At 42.1% G+C, this 20,234-nt stretch overlaps 1 protein-coding gene across 1 annotated transcript in view; it reads right to left on the bottom strand.

The window, feature by feature from the left end:
- Positions 1-20,234, bottom strand: part of DNAH10 (dynein axonemal heavy chain 10) — a 94,084-nt gene that overhangs the window by 11,295 nt on the left and 62,555 nt on the right. The window contains exons 58-72 of the mRNA XM_067539936.1: positions 18,977-19,158; positions 18,032-18,168; positions 16,900-17,117; positions 16,122-16,343; positions 14,531-14,678; positions 13,180-13,459; positions 12,055-12,284; positions 10,233-10,506; positions 9,603-9,707; positions 8,780-8,934; positions 7,630-7,784; positions 4,762-4,945; positions 3,614-3,814; positions 2,285-2,494; positions 585-680 (exon numbers count right to left, since the gene is read on the bottom strand). Of these exons, the coding sequence (XP_067396037.1) occupies positions 585-680; positions 2,285-2,494; positions 3,614-3,814; positions 4,762-4,945; positions 7,630-7,784; positions 8,780-8,934; positions 9,603-9,707; positions 10,233-10,506; positions 12,055-12,284; positions 13,180-13,459; positions 14,531-14,678; positions 16,122-16,343; positions 16,900-17,117; positions 18,032-18,168; positions 18,977-19,158 (2,797 nt within the window). The remainder of the gene's footprint in view (positions 1-584; positions 681-2,284; positions 2,495-3,613; positions 3,815-4,761; positions 4,946-7,629; positions 7,785-8,779; positions 8,935-9,602; positions 9,708-10,232; positions 10,507-12,054; positions 12,285-13,179; positions 13,460-14,530; positions 14,679-16,121; positions 16,344-16,899; positions 17,118-18,031; positions 18,169-18,976; positions 19,159-20,234) is intronic.

The following is a 20,234-nucleotide window of genomic DNA, read 5'->3' as shown; positions in this document are numbered from 1 at the left end:
GTAAATTTTAAAACTTTTGATAACATCAAATCACTCTTTGTTGTTGCATAGTGCCTCTTTAAGCAGAAACCCTGTTTTTCTCCTGTATTGCCTCCTAGTGGGGCAAAAACAGGCTGAAGACCTTGGCAGGGCTGGTACACTCAAGCTAAAATAAAAAATTCAGTTTCCTCAGCGGCTGTACTGAACTATGCAGTGTGTAGCGTGAGCTCTGCAATGCTGCAACACTACAGGTGCTCTGAAAACAGCCCTTCATAACGTTCACACCCAGCACTAGCCCATTGTAATGCTAATTCTTTGCAACTATGGTACAGTGCTTTTCACCTAAGGAGCCCCAGGGCTTTCTAATCATGAACTAATTAAGAAGCCTAGCTTCCCCACGGTGTAGCTAAGTGTTATGTCCCTATTTCACTGAGTCAAAGTGATTTCCCCAAGCCCATACAGCAATTTCTTGGAAGAGCAAGGAGAGAACCTTAGCCCACTTTGCTTGAAGATATGCTAGAGCTTTTTGCAAGTGCTGTCCTTATTTACATGACTTCTTTTTACCATCACCACTACTTAACAATCAGATTATTATACGCACGTACCTCTCCAATGAGATACTTGAGACTGCCCCATGGGATTTTATCATCATTCTGCTGGGCGGCCTTGGTCAAATACGTATTCAGGATTTCCATGCACACCTAAGAACAGTCATGACAACATGTTGGCTGAGAAGCATCACACGTTAGTCAGACAAAGCTACAGACTTATTTAGGCATCACAAAAGTCTAATTCCGACATTCATTATCATTATTTGCGGACGTCAATAACTCAGTCTTAAGTCAGGGCTCTATTACAGGAGTGGATGGGTGACGTTCTGTGGCTTGCGTTGTGCAGGAAGTCAGCCTAGATGGTCACAATGATCCCCTCTGACCTTAGCGTCTATGAGGCTATGTCCCCAAAAGAAAATGAAAAATAAATCTTGCAATAAACAGCCAGTCGGGGTTGGGGGGGAGGGTGGGTGTGTGTGGAGGATGGAAGACAAGATGACTTTAAAGAGGCTGGATCAGGAAGCTGTCATATTGTGCTCAGCTAGCCTGATACTGGCTAAAAGCAACTGTATAAAAGCTCATGGGTCTACAGTGGCTGTGATGACAGGGAAAGGCGGCGCACACTAAGGCCTTGTCTACACTACGGCGGTTTGTCGACACACGTTATGCCAGCATAAAACCACTGCTGTTGCATGGCCTCACATGCTCCTTGTGTCAGTGGAGTGCATTCACACTACCAGCTCTTGTATCACCACGGAGTAGTGCACTGTGGGTAGCTGTGCCCCGCACAACTGCACGCAGTGCGCTTTGGGAAGGGTTGCAATGCCCCATGGGGAAGGCACAGCGTCACAGGATGAAGGGTTGTGAATCACATCACTCCATGGGCAGCCTGCTAGATTGACGGCTGCTTTTCAACTGTCCTATCAGCCAAACGGACATTGCTGAACACAGACACAAGAAGCCCACAGAAGAGAGTGTGTGTGTGTGTGTGTGTTGGGAGACAGTGAGTGTGTCTGCACTCTGGCTCTAAGCAGCTAGAAGCTCCCAATCCTGAGGCAGATGCTGGGGCACAGATAGCTGGTGTCCCGCTGGTCCCACACCCCAGCTCAGTGGAGACCTGTACACTGGGGGAGGAGGACACCCCAATATCAGCCCCCACCTCCCTCCCTTGCTTTGCACAGCACATCAGGAGTCTTGCCCTCCTCCTCCCCCAGCAGCAGCCCACGCTGCCTGCATACCTGCCATAGGCGAGCAGGACTGATTCTCCACAGCCTCCTTACCCCACAATGATCCACTCCCTCCCCTGTAGGCCAGTTGCTACCCGGAGCTGGCATGCGCAGCAGCTGTGTGAGCTCCACGCTGAGCAATTTCAAAACCTCCTGGGGCTTTGAAAGGGAAGGGGTGCATGCCTGTGTAGCTGGAATGCAGGGCAGTGCCGTAGTCAGGGTGGGCACTGTGGGATAGCTCCAGGAGCCAAGTTAGGGCAGAGCTACACTGACACTTTGCCACAAAAAGCTCTACGCCTCTTCTCGCGGTGGTTTTATTTTGTCACCAAAGAGGGGAGTTTTGTTGGGGGAGGGGGATTGTAGTGTATACACCACCACTGGTTTGTCGCCAAATGTCAGCTTTTGGCGACACAATGCTGTAGTGTAGACTGGCCCTAACTTACGGTGAGCCGGGAGGACGCCCAGACAGCCAGCACATTTGCAACGGTAACCTGTGCAAACGCAAGACAAGGGCCGTTAGCGTCTTACCTGGAAATCAGATTCATTAAAATCATAAGGTACATTCCAGCCAATCTTCCCAAATTTCCGTCTCTCCTGAACCACAGCATGGAAAAATGCTAAGACGTAGACCAGTGATTTAAACGCAGCATGTGGGCATTGCTCAAGGGATTCGTGGGGGATTTTGAAGTAAGTGGCTCTCATATTCAGTTTCAGCCCGTTTGGTGGTTCTGTTACAACCTAGCAAAAGAAAAACAAATGTAACTAGAGTTTGCAAACTACTAAATAAAGTTATGAACTTTACACGTTTGCTCTACACTTCATGTTAAAAATACAGAGCGCCGCTATATAGCTTAATAACAGTAGTAATACTCTATTACATATACTTAATTATATTCTGAAATCAAATTCAAATATTTTGAATTACACATTTTAATGACTTTTGCCTTACATCATCTTTGGGAGAAAGGTAAAGATTATTAACCCCATTTTTCAAATGGAGAAACTGAGGCACAGACCGCTTCTTAGCTTGATTTTCAAATATCACAAAAACCATAATTTGTACTTGCAACAATCACCGCTGTGCTCACAGATTGGGTATGTGCAGCCTTACATGGATGCTCTCCCCATAGCTATTTTTTTCAACTCTGGGATTAAGCATTGCCAGCAGTGAATGTTTTAAAGGTGTCACTGATAAGCTAGAATACGTATCTGCATTAATGACAGTTGCTTAAGTGTCATGCTGCTGCGCTAACATCCGTCATATAAAACGATTAGTGTGACACCGATTTACAAATAAAGTCATCACAGAAAGAATATTAGCACCGCATCTCTGGCTTGCCATTTAGAAATAATCAGCTCATCTTGCTTGTGATAAATGTGTCAGCCTTATGTAGCAGCTGGAAATAATTGTCCCAGCAGAATGTCTGCTCTATTGACACTGTTGCCCAGCTAGCCGCAGACTTCAGTTCTGCATGAGAGCACTGACAGACAGCATTTCTGTCTATCTGAGTATTTCTAACTCACTCATCACATAGTGTTTGGGTTCAAAGGGCATTTATGAGGGCCTTCACTTGTATTGATAAGGCAGAATTATGAAATATGTGCCTCAGGATAGCATCAGATGAATACTTCTAGTAACCTTCTTTCACATCAGTGAAAACTCACCATCTGGAAAACCAGAGGATGAAAACAGGATCTTGCTTACCAAGAAAGAAGCAACGTAGGGCCCATTCTTGTATGCTGTATTCAGGCCAAATGCCCACCAACGTCAATCAGTTTTGCCTGAATCAGAGTGGCATGTCATGAATCAGAGTAGTATGTCATGCCCGCTTCTGGTGTTTCACCCTGGTACCGTACCTTTAAAGACTTCTGAAGTATTCCAATGGGAAAGCCCTGGGTAGGGTCGGTAGTCAGCCACAAGCGGAAGTCTGGATGAGGCTTAGTAATTCTCTCCAATGCTTTCTCCAAATCAATCAGCCATTTCACCAAAAGATGACAGTTCTGCAACATTAACCACTGGCCACGAGTCACTGCATTCTCCAGCAACTGCAGGGCAACCTGTGTCAACGAGATGGAAACAGCTGCCTATGAGTAAAGCTTGCTTTGAACCGGAAAGTGCAGGGATTCTGAATAGTTCCGTGCATCCAACTGCTTCCTCGTAACAAGAAAACAGTCAGAGCATTTTCTGTCTTTCTTTTACAGCAGAATTCTCTTGGCACATTCTAGGGGAAACAAAAATGTGCCAATTCAGCCATTGTCCCATTTTTCAGAGCCTCCCAGGAATACCTCATGCTAGGAGAGATGCTCTTCTATTTCATTAATTGCTTTAAAAATAAAAACAGCACAAAGCTTTCAAACACTTGAAAATGGTAATGAAGTCAGTTTGTGTCATAAGAGTGGGGTTTTCAAAGGACCTTAGTATTGGTCTAACTCAGCTCCTGCTGACACCCATGGGAGTTTTGCCATTGCTTTCAAATTGTAACAGAGTAGCCAATTGTGGAGTGTTTTTTGAAAATCCCCCAGCCCTGATAAAGCAACCAAAGGTACAAACAGAGCACAGATCAGAATATTTTTGCTTGCAAATACCAACATGCAGTGATGACTTTCCCTACCTTCATATCAAGAGATGGACTGGAAGGGGCATTGACTGAAATCTGACGGCCTGCATACCTGCATCTTTTTAACCTCAACTACTGTCTTGCTACAGGTGAGAAAACAATTCTGAACCTATCTTTACTCAAACAGCAAATGAACAGACCAGACCAATGCCTGCTCTACAGAAAATGGTCACTCCCAGGGTGGTAATCTGCATGCCACTGCCCACCCACATTGCTTTGTTTTTAATACACAAAGTAATGCTTTCCTGAAAGCAGGGGGTTGTTGGAACAGAAGCATGGACAGACCCGTAATGTCAGGCATGAGATCTGCAGTAGTCACAAAATAACGTATTGAAGGCAGCACACGCATGCCATTCCCACTGAACTGTGTTGGCACAACAAAGTTACCTTTTCTTGTCCTTGTCCCATGGCAAGGAACTTGAGTCGATTCCCGCCAAAGCCTGTCCGATCAGCCAGTTTCATGAGGTCACTGGCAGGGTCAGAGCCAGGACTTAGGATAAAGACAATGGGCGAGTTGGGTGTGCTCTGCTCGAAGATAGCTTCAAAGCTGATCACAGGAGGCTGAACATATCTGGGGGGGCGAGGGGGAAGTACAATAAATTAGTACAGTAATTTACACAAAATAGTCATTTAAAATTCCATCTGTCAGGAAAGCTAATCTGGAAATGGGACAAAGTGATATTAATCTGTTTCCTGTTTAGGTAAATTATGCAAATAGCTCACTAACAGGAATGGAAATTAGTGCTAATCTGTCTGGTGTGTAGCCTGTTCGAAGCCACGCCTGCAGGTTTCTCATGTGAAGTCTGGCGTGCTTGACTACAAATGTTGTTCTGACATGTGCGCTAGTTGTAGGCAGGTTCTGCCTGATGTTTGAGGGCTGTCTGTAACAGATGGTATTAGGTTGACTACAGTGGTGACGCGTTTTCAAGGTAAGGAGGCTGTGGCTTTTGGGCAGTTGGAGATAAGCCCCTATGAATGCTAATTTCTCTACTGGTATCAGTGTTGACTTTTGTTTGTTTATTTGTAACCCTAGGTTTGTGAATAGGGTTATTGTTCTTTGAGTGGCCTCTATCGCTTCGTGTTGTGTTGGTGCCTTTGTTAGACTGTCATCTAGATATGGGAATATCATAATCCCATGACTGCGTAGATGTGCTGCCACCACTGATAAGACTTTTGAGGAAACCCTCAGTGAGTTGACAGTCCAAAGGGAAGTACTTTTATTGGAAGTGTTGTTTTCTTAAGGTGAACTTTAGGAACCTTCTGTGTGATGGATGGATCGTTATATGGAAATATACATCCTAGAGGTCAAGAGCAGAGAGCCAATCCCCCCTTTCAAGTGCTGGAATTATCGTTGCTAATGTCACCCTCTTGAAATGTTCGGTTCTGATAAATTTGTTGAGTCTTCTTAGATCTAGAATGGGCATCCATCCACCCATCTTTTTATGTGTTAGAAAGTAATGTAAATCAAAACCCTTCCCTCTGAACTGTGGTGGTAATGACTCTACTGCACCTAGATGTATAAGGTGGTTTACTTCCTGTTGCAACAGGTACTCGAGAGAGGGGTCCCTGAAAAGGGACGGGGAAGGGAGGTGGATAGGTGGGATGGAGATAAAAGGAATGGAGTAACCAATCTCGAGGATCTCCAGAACTCATATGTCTGCTGTGATGTTCTGCCACTAAGTAAAATGTGACAGTCAATCTCCGAATAGTGTGGAGATGGCATGTACCGATGTCTGAGTTGCTGTAGTCGATTTTGTGCTATGCACCGTAGGTACCATAGGCAGTGTTGTAGACTGCCGTGAGATTGAGGTGCTCAGTTGGTCACACAACACTACGTAACCTGAGGTGACTCGAGGCGGCGACGACACGTGTGACCCAACTAGGCAATGCTACCATAAATCTCTGATAACAGGCGAAGGGCGCACGGCCACCTAAAATGGAGCACCCACATGGACACACCTCAAAGAAGAAAATGGAATTTCCATTCTGTAAGAAATTCCAACATTCCAAAAACCGTTTTCATTCTGAAACACAACGAAAAGTCAGAATTTCCTGCAGAATAAAATATTTGAAAATTTTTGATATGGGGCCAATGAAATCTTTCATTTTGATAACATTAAAACAATATAAATAAATAATAATATATTATATTAAATATTATATAATATTATATTAAAATGAATATAAATAAATATATATAATATAAATAAAAAAGTAAAAATGAAATTAAAGTGATAAATTTGAAGCAAAATATTTTACCTTGTCAAAACAAAATGTTTCAACATCATCAAAACAAACCAAGAAAGTAAAAATTAGTTGTTTTGACTCCCTCCATCCACGTAAAATTTTGTCAAAATTGACACATTCCTGCCAAATGTTATGATAAAGCTGTATTTTTTGACAGAAAACTGTTCCATCAATTTTTTTTCGACCAAGTCTAATTATAACAGACATCAACCCATTTTATGTATACTTTTAATGGCAAGGAATTTTTAAAACTTCTATTATCACTTTTCTTTTTCAATCTACGGATGTCACATACATTGTGCACTGTATATATAGGAAGCACAGATGTTCAAAATAATGATACTTGACAGTTTAGGGATACGATGTGGTGTTGGAAGAAAGAGAGAATGGGAAAGATTCGCATAATGAGTGGGACAGTAAATTTCAGTTAAAGTGATACTATAAGCAAAGGGTACAGTAGCTAGGGGTTATCACACTGCCCCCATGACAGCTGCAGCTCCAAAAATGCTTATGTCCTTGAAGTTAGAAATACCAGCTAAAAGAACAATTCTTGAAAAATAAAATCTATCCAGTCTGATACAGAACCCTTAACTATAGAGACTAAATGAAAGGAGAAATGTACATGGATACGCACTAGAATTAGTCAGGGAAGGCTCTAGAAAAAAGCAGGGGATCATCAAGTATCCTTTGCTCTCCTATGAGTAAATCTTCCCCACATGTATTTACTTCAATAAGGGAGCACTCCTCCTTTTGTATACTTTTTTCCCATTTTACACTGAGTTTTCAATTAATTACCACCTGTTTTTTGTTTACTTTTCAAAGATCTCAAGGCAAAAATGCTTGTTAGACTCTAACCCAATTCATTTTGCATTCACATTTAGGTTTGTGTCCATGAAATCTCAATCTGCAGTAGAGGCCTAGCAATTCATTCAGGTTACCTTAGACTTTCTTTGGTTCTTTTAAAACTTAGAAAGATTCTGGATAAAAAACAACATGACAGCAACTTACTTCTCATCCATTGTCAGAGTAACATAGTCAGTCACTGCACGATATACGCGATCTACTCGGAAACACCGTAAAAGCAGCAGCTTCTGAAAATGTGTGAGGCTGTTTTGGTATTGCATAGGAAATGGTGATTGTTCCAGGGCGTCCAGATCATACCACTGAGAAAGAAAATACAGTAGAGAACATCAGGTGGACAAATTAATCAAGTTTACTGGAAAGACAAAGTCAATCTGATAAGATTTAAGATCTGCAACAAGAAAAACAGACATGGGGAAACAGAAGAAAGTCAAAGAAAATCAATTACAAAGAGAAACTAGAAAAAATATTAAATAAACGCCCCAAATCAACTTTTTCAGTATAAAACATGGCTGTGCAATGCCATCTTCATACTTTCATGTTATGGTAATTCTCATAAAATACAAAGAAATGGGGACTCAAGCTCGATATAATAAATGGATAGTCTAGAAAAGGTGAATCGGAGACTCCTATTTACTCCCCTGCATGATGCAAGAACAAACAGACATTCAATGAAATTGAAAGGCAGCAAATTTAAAACTGATAAAAGAAAATACTTTGTATCCAACACGTAATTACTCTGTGGGACTCACCCCCACAAGATGATGAAGGCTAACACTTAGATAAAATTTAAAGACATGATTAGAGGTGAAATTCTGACTCTATTGGTCAATGACAAAACTTTCATTGACTTCAGTGGGACCAGGATTTCATGCTAGACATTTAATTGAAAAACAAGAACATCCACAGTTATATTAGATAAGATGTTTTAAAACATTTAAAACCCTCATACTCAAGGTATAAGCCAGTCACAAACTGCCTGGGTCAGGAAGAAAGTTCTCCTGTCGGTAGATTATTCATTCTCAGTTTCCTGAACCTTCCCCAGAAGTATATTTTCTGGCCACTGTTGGGAGACAGAACAGCAGACTAAATGGCTGACTGGTCTGATCCAATGTGGCACTTCCCATGTTCCTATGTAGAACATGCAATTTACACCACAGCTTCTAAAGAAACATCTAGTCAAAGACTAAAACAAAGAAGCCAGTGATCCCCCAACCATTTTTAACAAGTTGAATCATGTTTGAACATTTAATTGGGGATTAGGGGGGACACAAACTAGACTAAGAAAATCACTTACTTCTTTCCATACGTCAGGATTTGTCTCCACATCATCTGGAAGAGACCCAAACTCCTCAGGAAATAGTTCAGACAGGCGAATTATGTCCTCCCAGCCTTGATCCAAAAGCCAAGCACATGGCTTCTTTCGTGAACTCTTCTCCAGGGAAATATTGCCTAGTCACAATTCAGAAAACTAAGTAAATATCACTATCATGAATGGGAGCACAATGACTCCACTGGAGAAATAGTTACTACTTTGCAAGTATTTGCATGCAAAGTTTGCATTTTTGCCATTATTTATGCATTTAACTGAAAATGGCCTCTTGGTGTGAAATCCTGGCCCTTCTGAAATCAATGGGAGCTTTGTCATTGACTTCACTGGGGTCAGGATTTCACTGTCAGCCTTTTTGCCATTCAACAAAGCTGGAAACAAACACAAGGGACCACATCCTCTACTGGTGTAAACCAGCCTACGTCTATTGACTTCAACCAAGCTATGCCAATTTATATCAGCTGAGGATCCACTGACAACAGTTCTATAACGGGTTAATAGAAGTCAGGAAACTATTACTTTGTGTTGTATATTTTTAGTTGAACATATGCCAGGTATTTTTGCTGAACATCTATTTTAAAATATTCCTGGAGGCTCAGGCTCCATATGCTAAGTTTTAGGAACTATGTGATTTAGGAGCCCAAGTCCAATTGAAAGTAAATGGGACTTAGGTGCTTATGGAAATTTTACTTGGGAGCTAACATTGATAGTCAAATATATCTAATCAAAATCTAGATTTTAATCCTAGAAGAGCATGTAACTACTAGAAGGTATTAAGTATGCAAGTTACCTTTTAAAAAGAAGTCCAGTTCTTCTTGTGGGACTCTACCATCAGCTTGTTCTATCTTGATAGTCATATTAAAAGAAAATAGTAACTTATGTCTCTCAAACAAGCCTGCAATGAGAACACAACATTCTCATCAGTCTGCTTCTTAAGCATTTGGGTCAAGGACAATTTTCAGATCCAGATCTTGACTCTGATCACTCCACAAAGTTCAAGGTGGTGAATTTCGGTTCAGCTCACTATAGAGGTTTGAGCCTGCTACAACATTCACATCCAGATCTGGCTGCAGATTCCAAACGACTTCCCCTCCAAAGCTCAGAGAGGTTGAGATCCATGTGATTGGTTTGGAACACTGCTATGGGTAACTGATTGTTTATTAAAAGCAGCAGCACTTCTTACATTTCCAGGGGATAGAATGCAGCACTTCTCTGCATCTCAGAGCAACCTCAACATGAGGGAGGAAGGGGTAGAGAATGCAGAGGCATTAGCCAGGAACAGAATATTTAGTGAATTCAATATTTGGTGAAGTAGCTTTGACAGCACAAAATTACATTGCTTTGCACAGCTGATAAAAGGAATTCCCATTACAATCATTCAAACATACACACTGCCATCTCATTGCTAAATCCCACTAACCTGTGCAGCCATAGTTATATATGTTGAATGTCAATGTATCCATGATATTTCTTAGCCTCTTTGGAAGAACTGAGTGGGGCATGGATTTCCGAAGCGAAAACCCAAACACATCTAAGAAGGAGGCCAAGGAGTATTGATACATGGTGTTGACAAGGGCCATTTCAGACAAAACAAAGAACAAAATGGCGCCCCTCTTAGCAGCAGGTCTGTAGCCATCTCGCAGCTTGTCAATGTCCACTGCCGTCTTCTCAGCCAGCTTGAGTTTCTCTGATACCTAACAAGTGAGAAATGTGGATCCTAGGCATCAGTTTTATCCATATATAACTACTACACAGAATTACATGCTGAGCTAATCTGTGGCTAAATAATATTGAAACAGTATTTTAAAATATTCTGAACAACTCTTCCAGGATTTAAAAATATATCAAGCAATAAACAAGTATCAGCATTTATAAAAAAATCTTATGAACATGGGCAGGTGTGCCATCAAAAGCCCATTGTTGCCACAGAATCAAGAACATTGCCTTAAAACAATCCCACATTAAATTAACTAAAAATTCAAGTAGACATTTTTAAAGAAAAAAATCACATTAGTAAAAAATTCTTTCCCCCCCCAAAAATGCTCTAGTTCAGTTTATTAAACTTCCAGATGATCAAGTTGGAATATTTGTGTTACAGAACCCTGTATGTTCATAAGAAATACTGGGAAAAATTTACAAATACCATCATTTCTCCCTTCAGTTTTAGTAAAACCATGCAAAGATTGTTTTGGAGTTGGAATAAGAAAGAAAGAAAGAAAGAAAGAAAGAAAGATGTTCACACACACACACACATTTCTTTTTTTAACTAAAGGTCCCTATAAGGAAGATTTCTCTGAAGGTAGGCTTGCCATTTGTCTGATGGAATAAAATCCTCCCCATGGCACTGAAATATGTCATGATGTTACATCATGAATTCATGATCTAGGTAAAGATCTTTTGACAAACCACCATCACATCAAGCAAAATATTATAAAGTGATGGTGTTTCATAGGCCCAAAATTGACTTTTAGACTTCTGTACACTTAAGGATGCTGCCTGGCCTGGCCCCATATTCTGAGTATGGATAAATATTCCTGGATTAGGTGAGCAACTGTGAGAAAGCAATTTATTAAAGAATACAGGCCTGGTCTACACTAGACACACAGTCCTGGTGTACACACTGCAACCACCCTTTTGTCGACAAAATAAAACCACCTCGACAAAAGGGTAGGGCTTTTGTCGGCAGAGGTAGGGTGACACAGTGTCAGTGTAGACACTGTGTTCTCTTAGAGGGCGGTGGAGGGGCTGTCATACTTGTTAAGGGCAGGGGGCTGGAGCTCGGCTCCGGTTACGGGTGGGGGGGCTGCAGCCGGCTTCCACCTGGGAGCGGCGAAGTCCCCAGGGCCTGGCTGGGATCGGTAGTGGGGGGAGGCAGGGGGCAGCTGGAAGCCTGATGGTTCTCTCAGCTCCCCCCACACTGCCCATTAGGTCGATGGAAGTGGTCCTGGTGAAGACGCACTCCACCGACCCAAGGATAGCAGTGTGAACATCAGGCTGAAAGTCAACGTATCTTATGTCGACAAATTTCTGTACTGTAGACATAGCCTAAGATTTCTGTCTCTGGGCACAAGTGCTAGAGCTGTGCATGTATGGATTTCTCACAGACAACTGCTCACCATGTAACTCTCACCTCCTTTTCAACTTATATCTTAATTTAAGGAATAAAGGAGAATGAAACAAATCCCAAAGGAAAGAAGGGATTCCTAGGTATAACAACCACAAGATAAGGCTATAATAGGTACCTCAGTAGCTTTGGCTTTTGTCTCCTCCAGGGTGTGTACCAAGTCCACATTATCCAACATGTTTCCTGTGGAAGTTGCCAGTTCCCGGAGGAGAGAGTCTTCCAAATCTTTCAGCAAGTTTTTGTTTTCGCTGGTTTCCTGGATGAGATGTTCTCTCTGCTCTTCTAGCTCTCTTCTTTCAAACCCCACAATAACGCTGAGCAATTGATCCTCAAGGCCTTTTAGAGTAACTGTGGATGGAAAATGGAGAACCGAGTCCTTAGCACACTCTTCCTTAAAGCACAGGTCTAGGTTTCACACAGTTCCTCCAGGCTACATGATTTTTATATAACTCTGTGTGAAAAGAGTGGCTTAATTAGCAGCACTGAGTGTTGTTTTTCTGTCTCTGTTCTCACCTGACACTAATTAGCAGCATGTAGTTCCCTTTCAGACTAACAGAGGGAAGTGGAAAGAATTTAACATTAAATCATAGAATCGTAGCACTGGAAGGGACCTCGAGAGGTCTTCTAGTCCAGTCCCCTGCATTCAAGGCAGGACTAACTATTGTCAGAGGCTGAGTATAAGGAGGAGTATAAACAATATAACATACATTGTAATATTATACGTCGTTAATAGGTACTGCAAATCCCATTGCCTGAGAGCCAGGACATTCCTACATCCCTTTTCTGGTGTGGTCAGAGGGCTAGCCACTATTTACAGCACTTGTTCCCTGTTTTCTAACTCATCTAGGGCCAGATTCTGACCCCCCTTTACTGGTGCTGAGAAGCAGCTTGTCCCCATGAGACTTCAATGGGACTAGTGGAGAAAGTCCCACACAACATGTGTAAGAGTGTCAGAATCTGCCCTTCATTCGGGCCAGACCTGGATTTTCACAGCTACACAATCAGTAGTTAATCTAGCTGAAAAGCAGAATTCACTGGTTTCAGGTTAAAGGGCTCACTATCCCCTGGCTGAAAACGCTTGCATTTTGCAGTTGAACTCATCCATGCTCATGTGCTGTGGTTCTGGTACAAGAGAAAGGATCTCAGTTTTTTGAAGCAATCGCTCATCTGAGCCTAGTTTATGCTCTAGGTTTGCACTACTGTGCAGTTAGTACTCTGCCCCTAACAGCGTGTATTTGCTCACCTGTATAGTTGATAACCATGGCTTTTCCAAACACGGATGGTGAATATTTAGGATTAGCTAGTTTGGTGTTCAGGTACAATTTGAAGTTATTGTCATAGTCCACCTCCTTATCACCCAGCACGATAAATATTCGCCCCTGGGTAACTTTTATATTCTTTTCTAAGACATTGTCAATCACAGGATCAATGTATTCATCTACGTCATGGAACAGGAAAGGACTCCCATACTTTATGGCCATTTCTAGTTGTTTAAGGAAATCAGGGTCATTAAAGGAAGCCATCTGAAAGAGAACAAAAAAAATGGAAAGATCTGGAAAACACAGCTAATGAATTCACTGAATATTGCTATTTTACAATAATTGCCAATGTTAATTAAGTTTGTTGTTTGTCTGTGCTGTCTGTCTTTCATCATACAGATGATATAACCCTGATATGACCAAAGAAATCACATTCTTTATTTCAATCCATTGAGAAAAACTGTCAACTTGGGAAACAATTCTTTCCTGCTGCAAAGCCACTCCTCCCTGTAAAACACAATTTGTGGCCTAAAATTTTGTCTGTCCTGTTCTTTCAAGCACTGGGGCTTTCTGTGAGATGTAAGTCATGCACCTTGCAGCGTAAGTAATGAGGCAAGCCCAGAGTTCAAGCAAGTTTACAGGTGCCAGGCAGAAAGAGCACCACACCTGTTGGGGCTCCACCAGAATTCAGGAGTATGGGTAGGGATGGCTAGGCAATGGAGCAGGGAGGGGAAACCAGTGGTTTTGAGTGGGCTTGGTAGACTGGAACAGTGAGGGAACTGAGGGTCATGGGATGATCATGCCCCAGGGGGAGTAAGACTAAATAGTTCTTAAATACAACAGCATTTCAGAGATCCACCTCCCCCAACAGACACCCCTTCCAGAACAACTTCTGAATTTTTGACAACATGCTTTATCACTGGGGAAAAGGGATCTTGGTGGCATCTTCCTATGGTCTCCCATGTTCATACAGCACTAAAAGAGCCAGAGGCATGATGCAAGCTGTTGCTCCCATGCTGTAGGAAGTAGGAAACTGGAGCCCTGCATTCCTTGTTCCCAAACCTGCAGGTCTGCTCTGAGACGGCAACTTGGCTTCTGGTGTTTCAAATACCCTGCTTCAATCCTCTGCAGGCTGGGTGCAGGGTGGGGATACTATTGATTTGGATAATTGACTTTATTTTTAGATGCTTAATGGAACTGCACTTCCAGACCTACTGAGGTTGAACCACATGACTGTCAATTTCCGTTAGTACCTGATGTCTTGGTCAAGGTGGCAGATATTTCTGCATCTCTCAAAACAACAAATATAAAAATAAAATGAAAATTTAGCTTCACCCTCAGATTATTTTTTTCTTCTTTTCTCCTGATCCAATTTAATGCCTGCTGCTGGGGATCGATGCACAACGGGAATCGGCTGGCACGTGTCGTCAGAATGCCATTCTGAACAGAGAGCTCATCTGGAGGCAAACCTTGGGAGCCCCATCTGGGGAGGAAACAGATTAAAAATTGCTGTATCTTTTATTCTTTCCAGTACAGCAGGATGCTTCACTTACGGGTAAAACAGTGCTGTTCTACTGAGCAGTCTATTACACACTAAACATACAGTGTATTAGATTGTGAGATGAGATCTGTCTGCATGGCAAAAACAACCTCATGACAGAGAGTATCAGAGTTTGGGCCTACAGAATTGTGCTACGGTGCTGAAAATAGCTACGTAGATGTTTGGGCTTGGACTCTGAAGCCTAGGGAGGGGAGTGTGTTTCAGAGCCCAAGCCCAGATGTCTACACAGCTATTTTTAGTGCCACAGTGTGAGCCCAAGTCTGTAGACCCAGGCTCTGCGACTTGCTGCTGTGAGTTTTCTTTTTGCCATGTAGACATACCCATAGACTCCTAAGCGAAACAGTGGAAGCATCAATGAGTGACTTATAACTAGCCTGACCAAAGAATTAATCAATGTACTATGGTGAATAAACCTTCACTAGCAGGAAAATGGTCTAAATGAGACACAGCCTGACCCAAAATCCACTGAAGTCAAAGAAAGAACTCCCATTTGTCTTTGCATCCCACCCATAATGTGGACCTAGTCTGTGAAACAAATTTTTCAATAGCATCATGTGGTTCCAGCTATACTGAGCGCTATAGATGTGCAAAGTACAATGGTTTATTATATCCCATGTGCTCAGTTCACAAGAAGAAAGATATTTTGGCTCACTGCCAGCCTTGGGAGCTGAAAATTCTTCCTGGGATGCTTGTGCATCATCACCAGGACTAAAGATGATACTCTATGAATTCAGCCATTGCTCACACCTGTAAAAGCCCATGGCACTGACATTCAGACCTCTGTTACACTGACCTATCGAACCCACATTAGCTATTTCTAGAGCACCAATCACTCTATAGGATTTAGGTGCCTTCAATTGGTATCCTAAGGGTAACACAGCGAGGACAGACCTACAGACTGGAACTTAGTTAAAAATTCTGTTGATCAGTGTGAGCAGAATACGGTATATTTAGTATAGGGGAGGGGTCAAAATTAGACAATAGCTGTTTTGGCTATGCTTGTATATCTATAAAATTAGTTCAAATTTAATTCTGTCACTGGAGTAAGCAGACGGATTCCAAATACACAGTGGGCAGATCTCTTTGCAAAGCACTTTGAGAATCTCGAATGAAAAGCACTATAAAACTATTATTCTCTATTGAGAAAGATGATCCCTTTTCAAACAGTCACTTTTCAGAGGAGATTGTACCCTGATGGCTTTTTCCAATTTCTGTGATTCAGTGCATAGACAGAGATGGGCCCAGCCCAAACCCAACAACCTCCAACTCTGGATCCAGATTCAGATGCAAACTGTGGGACTCCAGCCCTCCTCTACACTTAGGAGCAGCTGGGCTGCTTTTTTAAAGCTCAGTGGTTTAACATACCTGCTAATCTCTACATCATCAGTCAGGAGGTTTTCCAATCTAAAAGGCTGGCTGAGAGGAATCTCTCGTGATACGATATCTTTTTGCCACTCATGGTAGATCATCTCATTACGGAAATCCCAATTAAACGCCCCTTCATAGCTCAGAAAAGCAGCGCAAAGTAGACAGTCACCTAGCAGCTTCACTTTTCGCATTTTTAACTCCTCCAAGTCATTTGTCCATCTGAGAGAAAAATTAATGAATCCTGGGTCAGCCTGCGATCCTTTCTGCAGCAGGCGTCAGAGAACTGTTTTAGCTTCAGGTTGAGAAGAGCCCAAAACCTACAACCAACCACCATACCACAGCAGTAACGGCAGCAGAAAGTTTAACCTGACCTTTTCATCTAAAACAAGTGGACTTGTGTCATGCCTTCAAACAGTACTTAACTGCAGCTACATTTTGCTTTTTTCCAATCAGTTTAAAAGACTAAATGTGAGTCTCAAATATGCCCAGTAGACTACTGGATTGAAAAATCCTATTATTAGTTTTTATTATTTTTCGGTAGCCCAAGTATGTTAGTTGCTTCACAGAAACAAACAAAACTCACCGTGTGCAATTTCAAAAGCTCCAAATTCCCATTTTCAAAAGTGACTTTCAATGAAATTTAGTCCCCTAAATGCCTAAATCACTTTTGACAATGGGACAAACTCCTATGTCACTTAGGTGCTTCTGAAAATGTTATGCATGGCCTCTGAGCTTACATTTTAATGCAAAAAATTCTTCTGGCACTAGCTTTAACCTTATATTTTCAGATCCCAAACCAGAGATGAGCTTGTCAGCAGCGATAAGTCTCCTTTCCATGATCTCTGCTTCTTCTTGTAACTGTTGTTTTTCCCTTATTGCAGCTTCATACTTGTCACCCAAAGCTTTTAGCTCCTTCTGAATTGTTGCCAGCTCTGTCTGTATCTTTTCCAGTTCACGTTTACTTAAGTAGTAGTTCCGTTCCAACCTAGCCACCTATGTTATGAAAGACATCATGCATCATGTCAGAGGAAGCAGTTTTATTTTCTGGTGCAAAATCATTGGTTTTTCAGCCTTAAATTAGCTATTTCATATATTTTTAAGCCAATCTGGTAATAAATGGTGTAAGCAGAAAAAATAGGCACTGTTTTTCACCCAACTCCTCTCACCCGGTACACGCATAGTATGGTCTGATTCTGCAGTCCTGACACAGACAAAACTCTTAGCCCTGATCTAGCCAGGTACTTAGGCACACGAGCAGTCCCACTAACATCTATAGAGTATTGGCTGGCTAAGGACAAAGGGACTAGAGCCTAAAAACACATTTAGAGCCAGGACTTGACAAATGCACTTGCCCACTGGCCAATGGCAAGCAGAAAATCTTCTTTGGTGAGCAGACAGCTTTCCTAGTAGTACTGGCAGGATTTACGCTTTCATTTTATACAAGAATTACATTCCTAGCCCTTTTTAAACAGGCCATAAAAATGGTCCCTGCTTAAAACAGGGAAATGGATCCAACCTACCACTGAGTTCCTCTATTCCCAAATGCCACGGTATTATTTTAAGTGTGTTTTCGGTAGGCACCTATAACTTTCATTCTCCCCCCACCAATATTTCATTAAAGAATTCCTCCTTTTACTTCATGTTTTAATGCAAATGGGAACCAGTATCAGAGACCTATAATACAATGGAAACAGCAGCTTGCCACTGAAATCCTAGCTTTGGAAAGTGCTCTGAGGTCTACTGAGGAAAAGCGCTAGGTATTATTATTACAAAGGTTCTAGCAATCAGCACTTTCATGGTTTTAAGCACTATGAAGAGGAGAAACACTGTAGTACATAAAATTGCCAAGTGTTATATTTGTGGCAACACTCTTCATAATCCTTTATGGTCATATTTGCACACTGTACCTTTTCTCTCTTAGGCCTGATTTCCTTAGCTACATCACAGTAGCTCATTACTGCATCGACAAATTTTAACATTCCCAATCCCGCTCTGCTAACAGCTTCCATTTCTTCAAATGTAGTGTTCAGATTCTTTAACAGAGCTAAATGTTAACACACAAAAAAACAATGCAAGTCAGTTTAATCACAGAGCATACATCAAAAGAGCAATAACTTTACTTATTAATAAAATCTCAACTTCCTCTGTAGTTCTGTGGTATGTATTACAGTATAAAGTTATGTTGCTGGACAACAATAAAACAAGCAAGATATTGTCGGTGACTTCAAGGGCTCTAGGCAAAGGAAGCTGAGTGAAATCAGTCATTTGCAGTGGTTGCACAGCATTTCTCAGGATCTAGCTCTTTGCTTTTGGGTGGCAGTCAAAGGTTGTTCTGCTCAGTGGGCCAAATTCTCCTCTCACTGACCCCAGTGTAACTCCACTATGGTCAATGGAGTTACTCTGGATTTATATGGGTGTAGGCATGAGCAGAATTTGATCCAATTAGTCTGAATTGCAGCCCACTGCCTTTCCATGATGCACTTGTGTCGTGTCTTTAATGTTCATCGTGATGATGATGTGACAATTATACTTTCCTAGTAGCTAAAAAACAAACAAAGGCCCTGCTCAACTGTCCAGCTTATGTCTTAACCTCCTCTAAGCAAAAGTCACCAAAGATTATAATGCAAGATAAGGTATAACTCTGTGCAGAGAGCAGGCACAAGGCATTTGTGCCATGGAGGTCCTGGTTAAGCCCACAGTGCAATTTAAGTTGGGCATAGACCTCACGCTTGCCCTCTGCATCCGGGTGAATTTCAAGAAAGCATCCAGAATAACAGCTAACATCTGAAATAATATTAATAAACCTCTACATTCAATTCCAAGTGCCTGATTCATTCAGCTGAACAATTTACCTCGGACGGATTTAACTTGGCTTTGAGTAATTCCATCAAAATCTATCTCCATTAGGGATCGCAGGAAATTTGGGTCAGACATCATTCCTTTGGCTGTCTTCCAGTTTAATTCTCTGTATCCTCTCATTATTAGGATACATTCACAAACAGTCTGCACCTGTTTAGGGGGCTTAGCAAAGGACCTAGAAAATAAATATAGGGAAGGTGAAGAGACAAAGTGCGTGATGCTATAATTATGTAACTTGTTGGAGAGTTTTTTTCCAACCAATGGTATTCGGTGAAAGAGGCGCTGTAATATAGCAATTCCCCAAGATATCTCCTCATCCAAGTGAGAAACACAAGCCAATCCAAAAAAGGAGATTCCTAAACAGAGGGCTAAAAACTAAATATTACATTCAGACAACAACTTCCTCAAGGCTTCTACAGGAGTTCAACGCTGCACCAGCCTGCAATAACATTGTCAGAACACTGGCAGCAGCCATGATGAGCTGCTTTTGGAGATAACCCTCAGGACTCCTGGCTAAACTAGTGTAATCTACTAGGGAACAAAGAAGATTTTAGGATGGAAAGGTGAGAAGAAACCCGTCAAAGGCTGATAGTCTGATCTTTCCTTTGAATTAGCAGTTCTATCCCATCATACAGTATTTTCTTCTGGATACTCCTGTTTAAAGGTCTTCATCATGCTAGGGGTATTAAATGTAAGTGTGCTTTACTATTCAACATTATTTAACAACTGTGAGGGATCAGGCCTGGAACCCGGGCACACAGGCAGTGCTCAGGCCAGGACCACCAGCCAGAGCTCACCTGAACAAGCAGAAAAAGGAACCAGTGAGTGCTAGCACACAGAGGGCCCCACCCCTGCAGCTCCCAAGTGGGGGGAACCATCCAGCACCCCGATTGGCTGAGGAGCTCTATATAAACCAAGAAGTAACACAAGCTGTCTGAGCAACCCCTGGCTGGCTGCTACTATGGACCCTTCCTGCTTATGTGACTCCTGAGCCCTGCATTCCCGCCTGCTCCTGGTTCCTGTCCTCCTATCCCAGACTCCCATCTACTCCCAGTTCCTACTTTCCTGCCCTGTTTCTGGTCCCTGCTCCTACGCCTTACCCCAATGATGTCTCTGTCTCTAACCTTGGCTTGGCACTTGACTCTGTCTCCGGCTCTGACCCCTAGCTGGCACCTGTGTTTGTCTTCAACTCTAACCTTCAGCTTGGTACCTGACACTATCTTTGGGTCTAACCTCTGGCTCCGACCACTA

This window comes from Emydura macquarii, unplaced genomic scaffold (assembly GCF_026122565.2).
Source record: "Emydura macquarii macquarii isolate MOO-44397 ecotype Brisbane River unplaced genomic scaffold, CSIRO-AGI_Emac_v2 contig_554, whole genome shotgun sequence".
NCBI lineage: Eukaryota > Metazoa > Chordata > Testudines > Chelidae > Emydura > Emydura macquarii.
The sequence above is the reverse complement of the archived record's forward strand: the minus strand, read 5'-3'. Positions and strand labels throughout refer to the sequence as shown.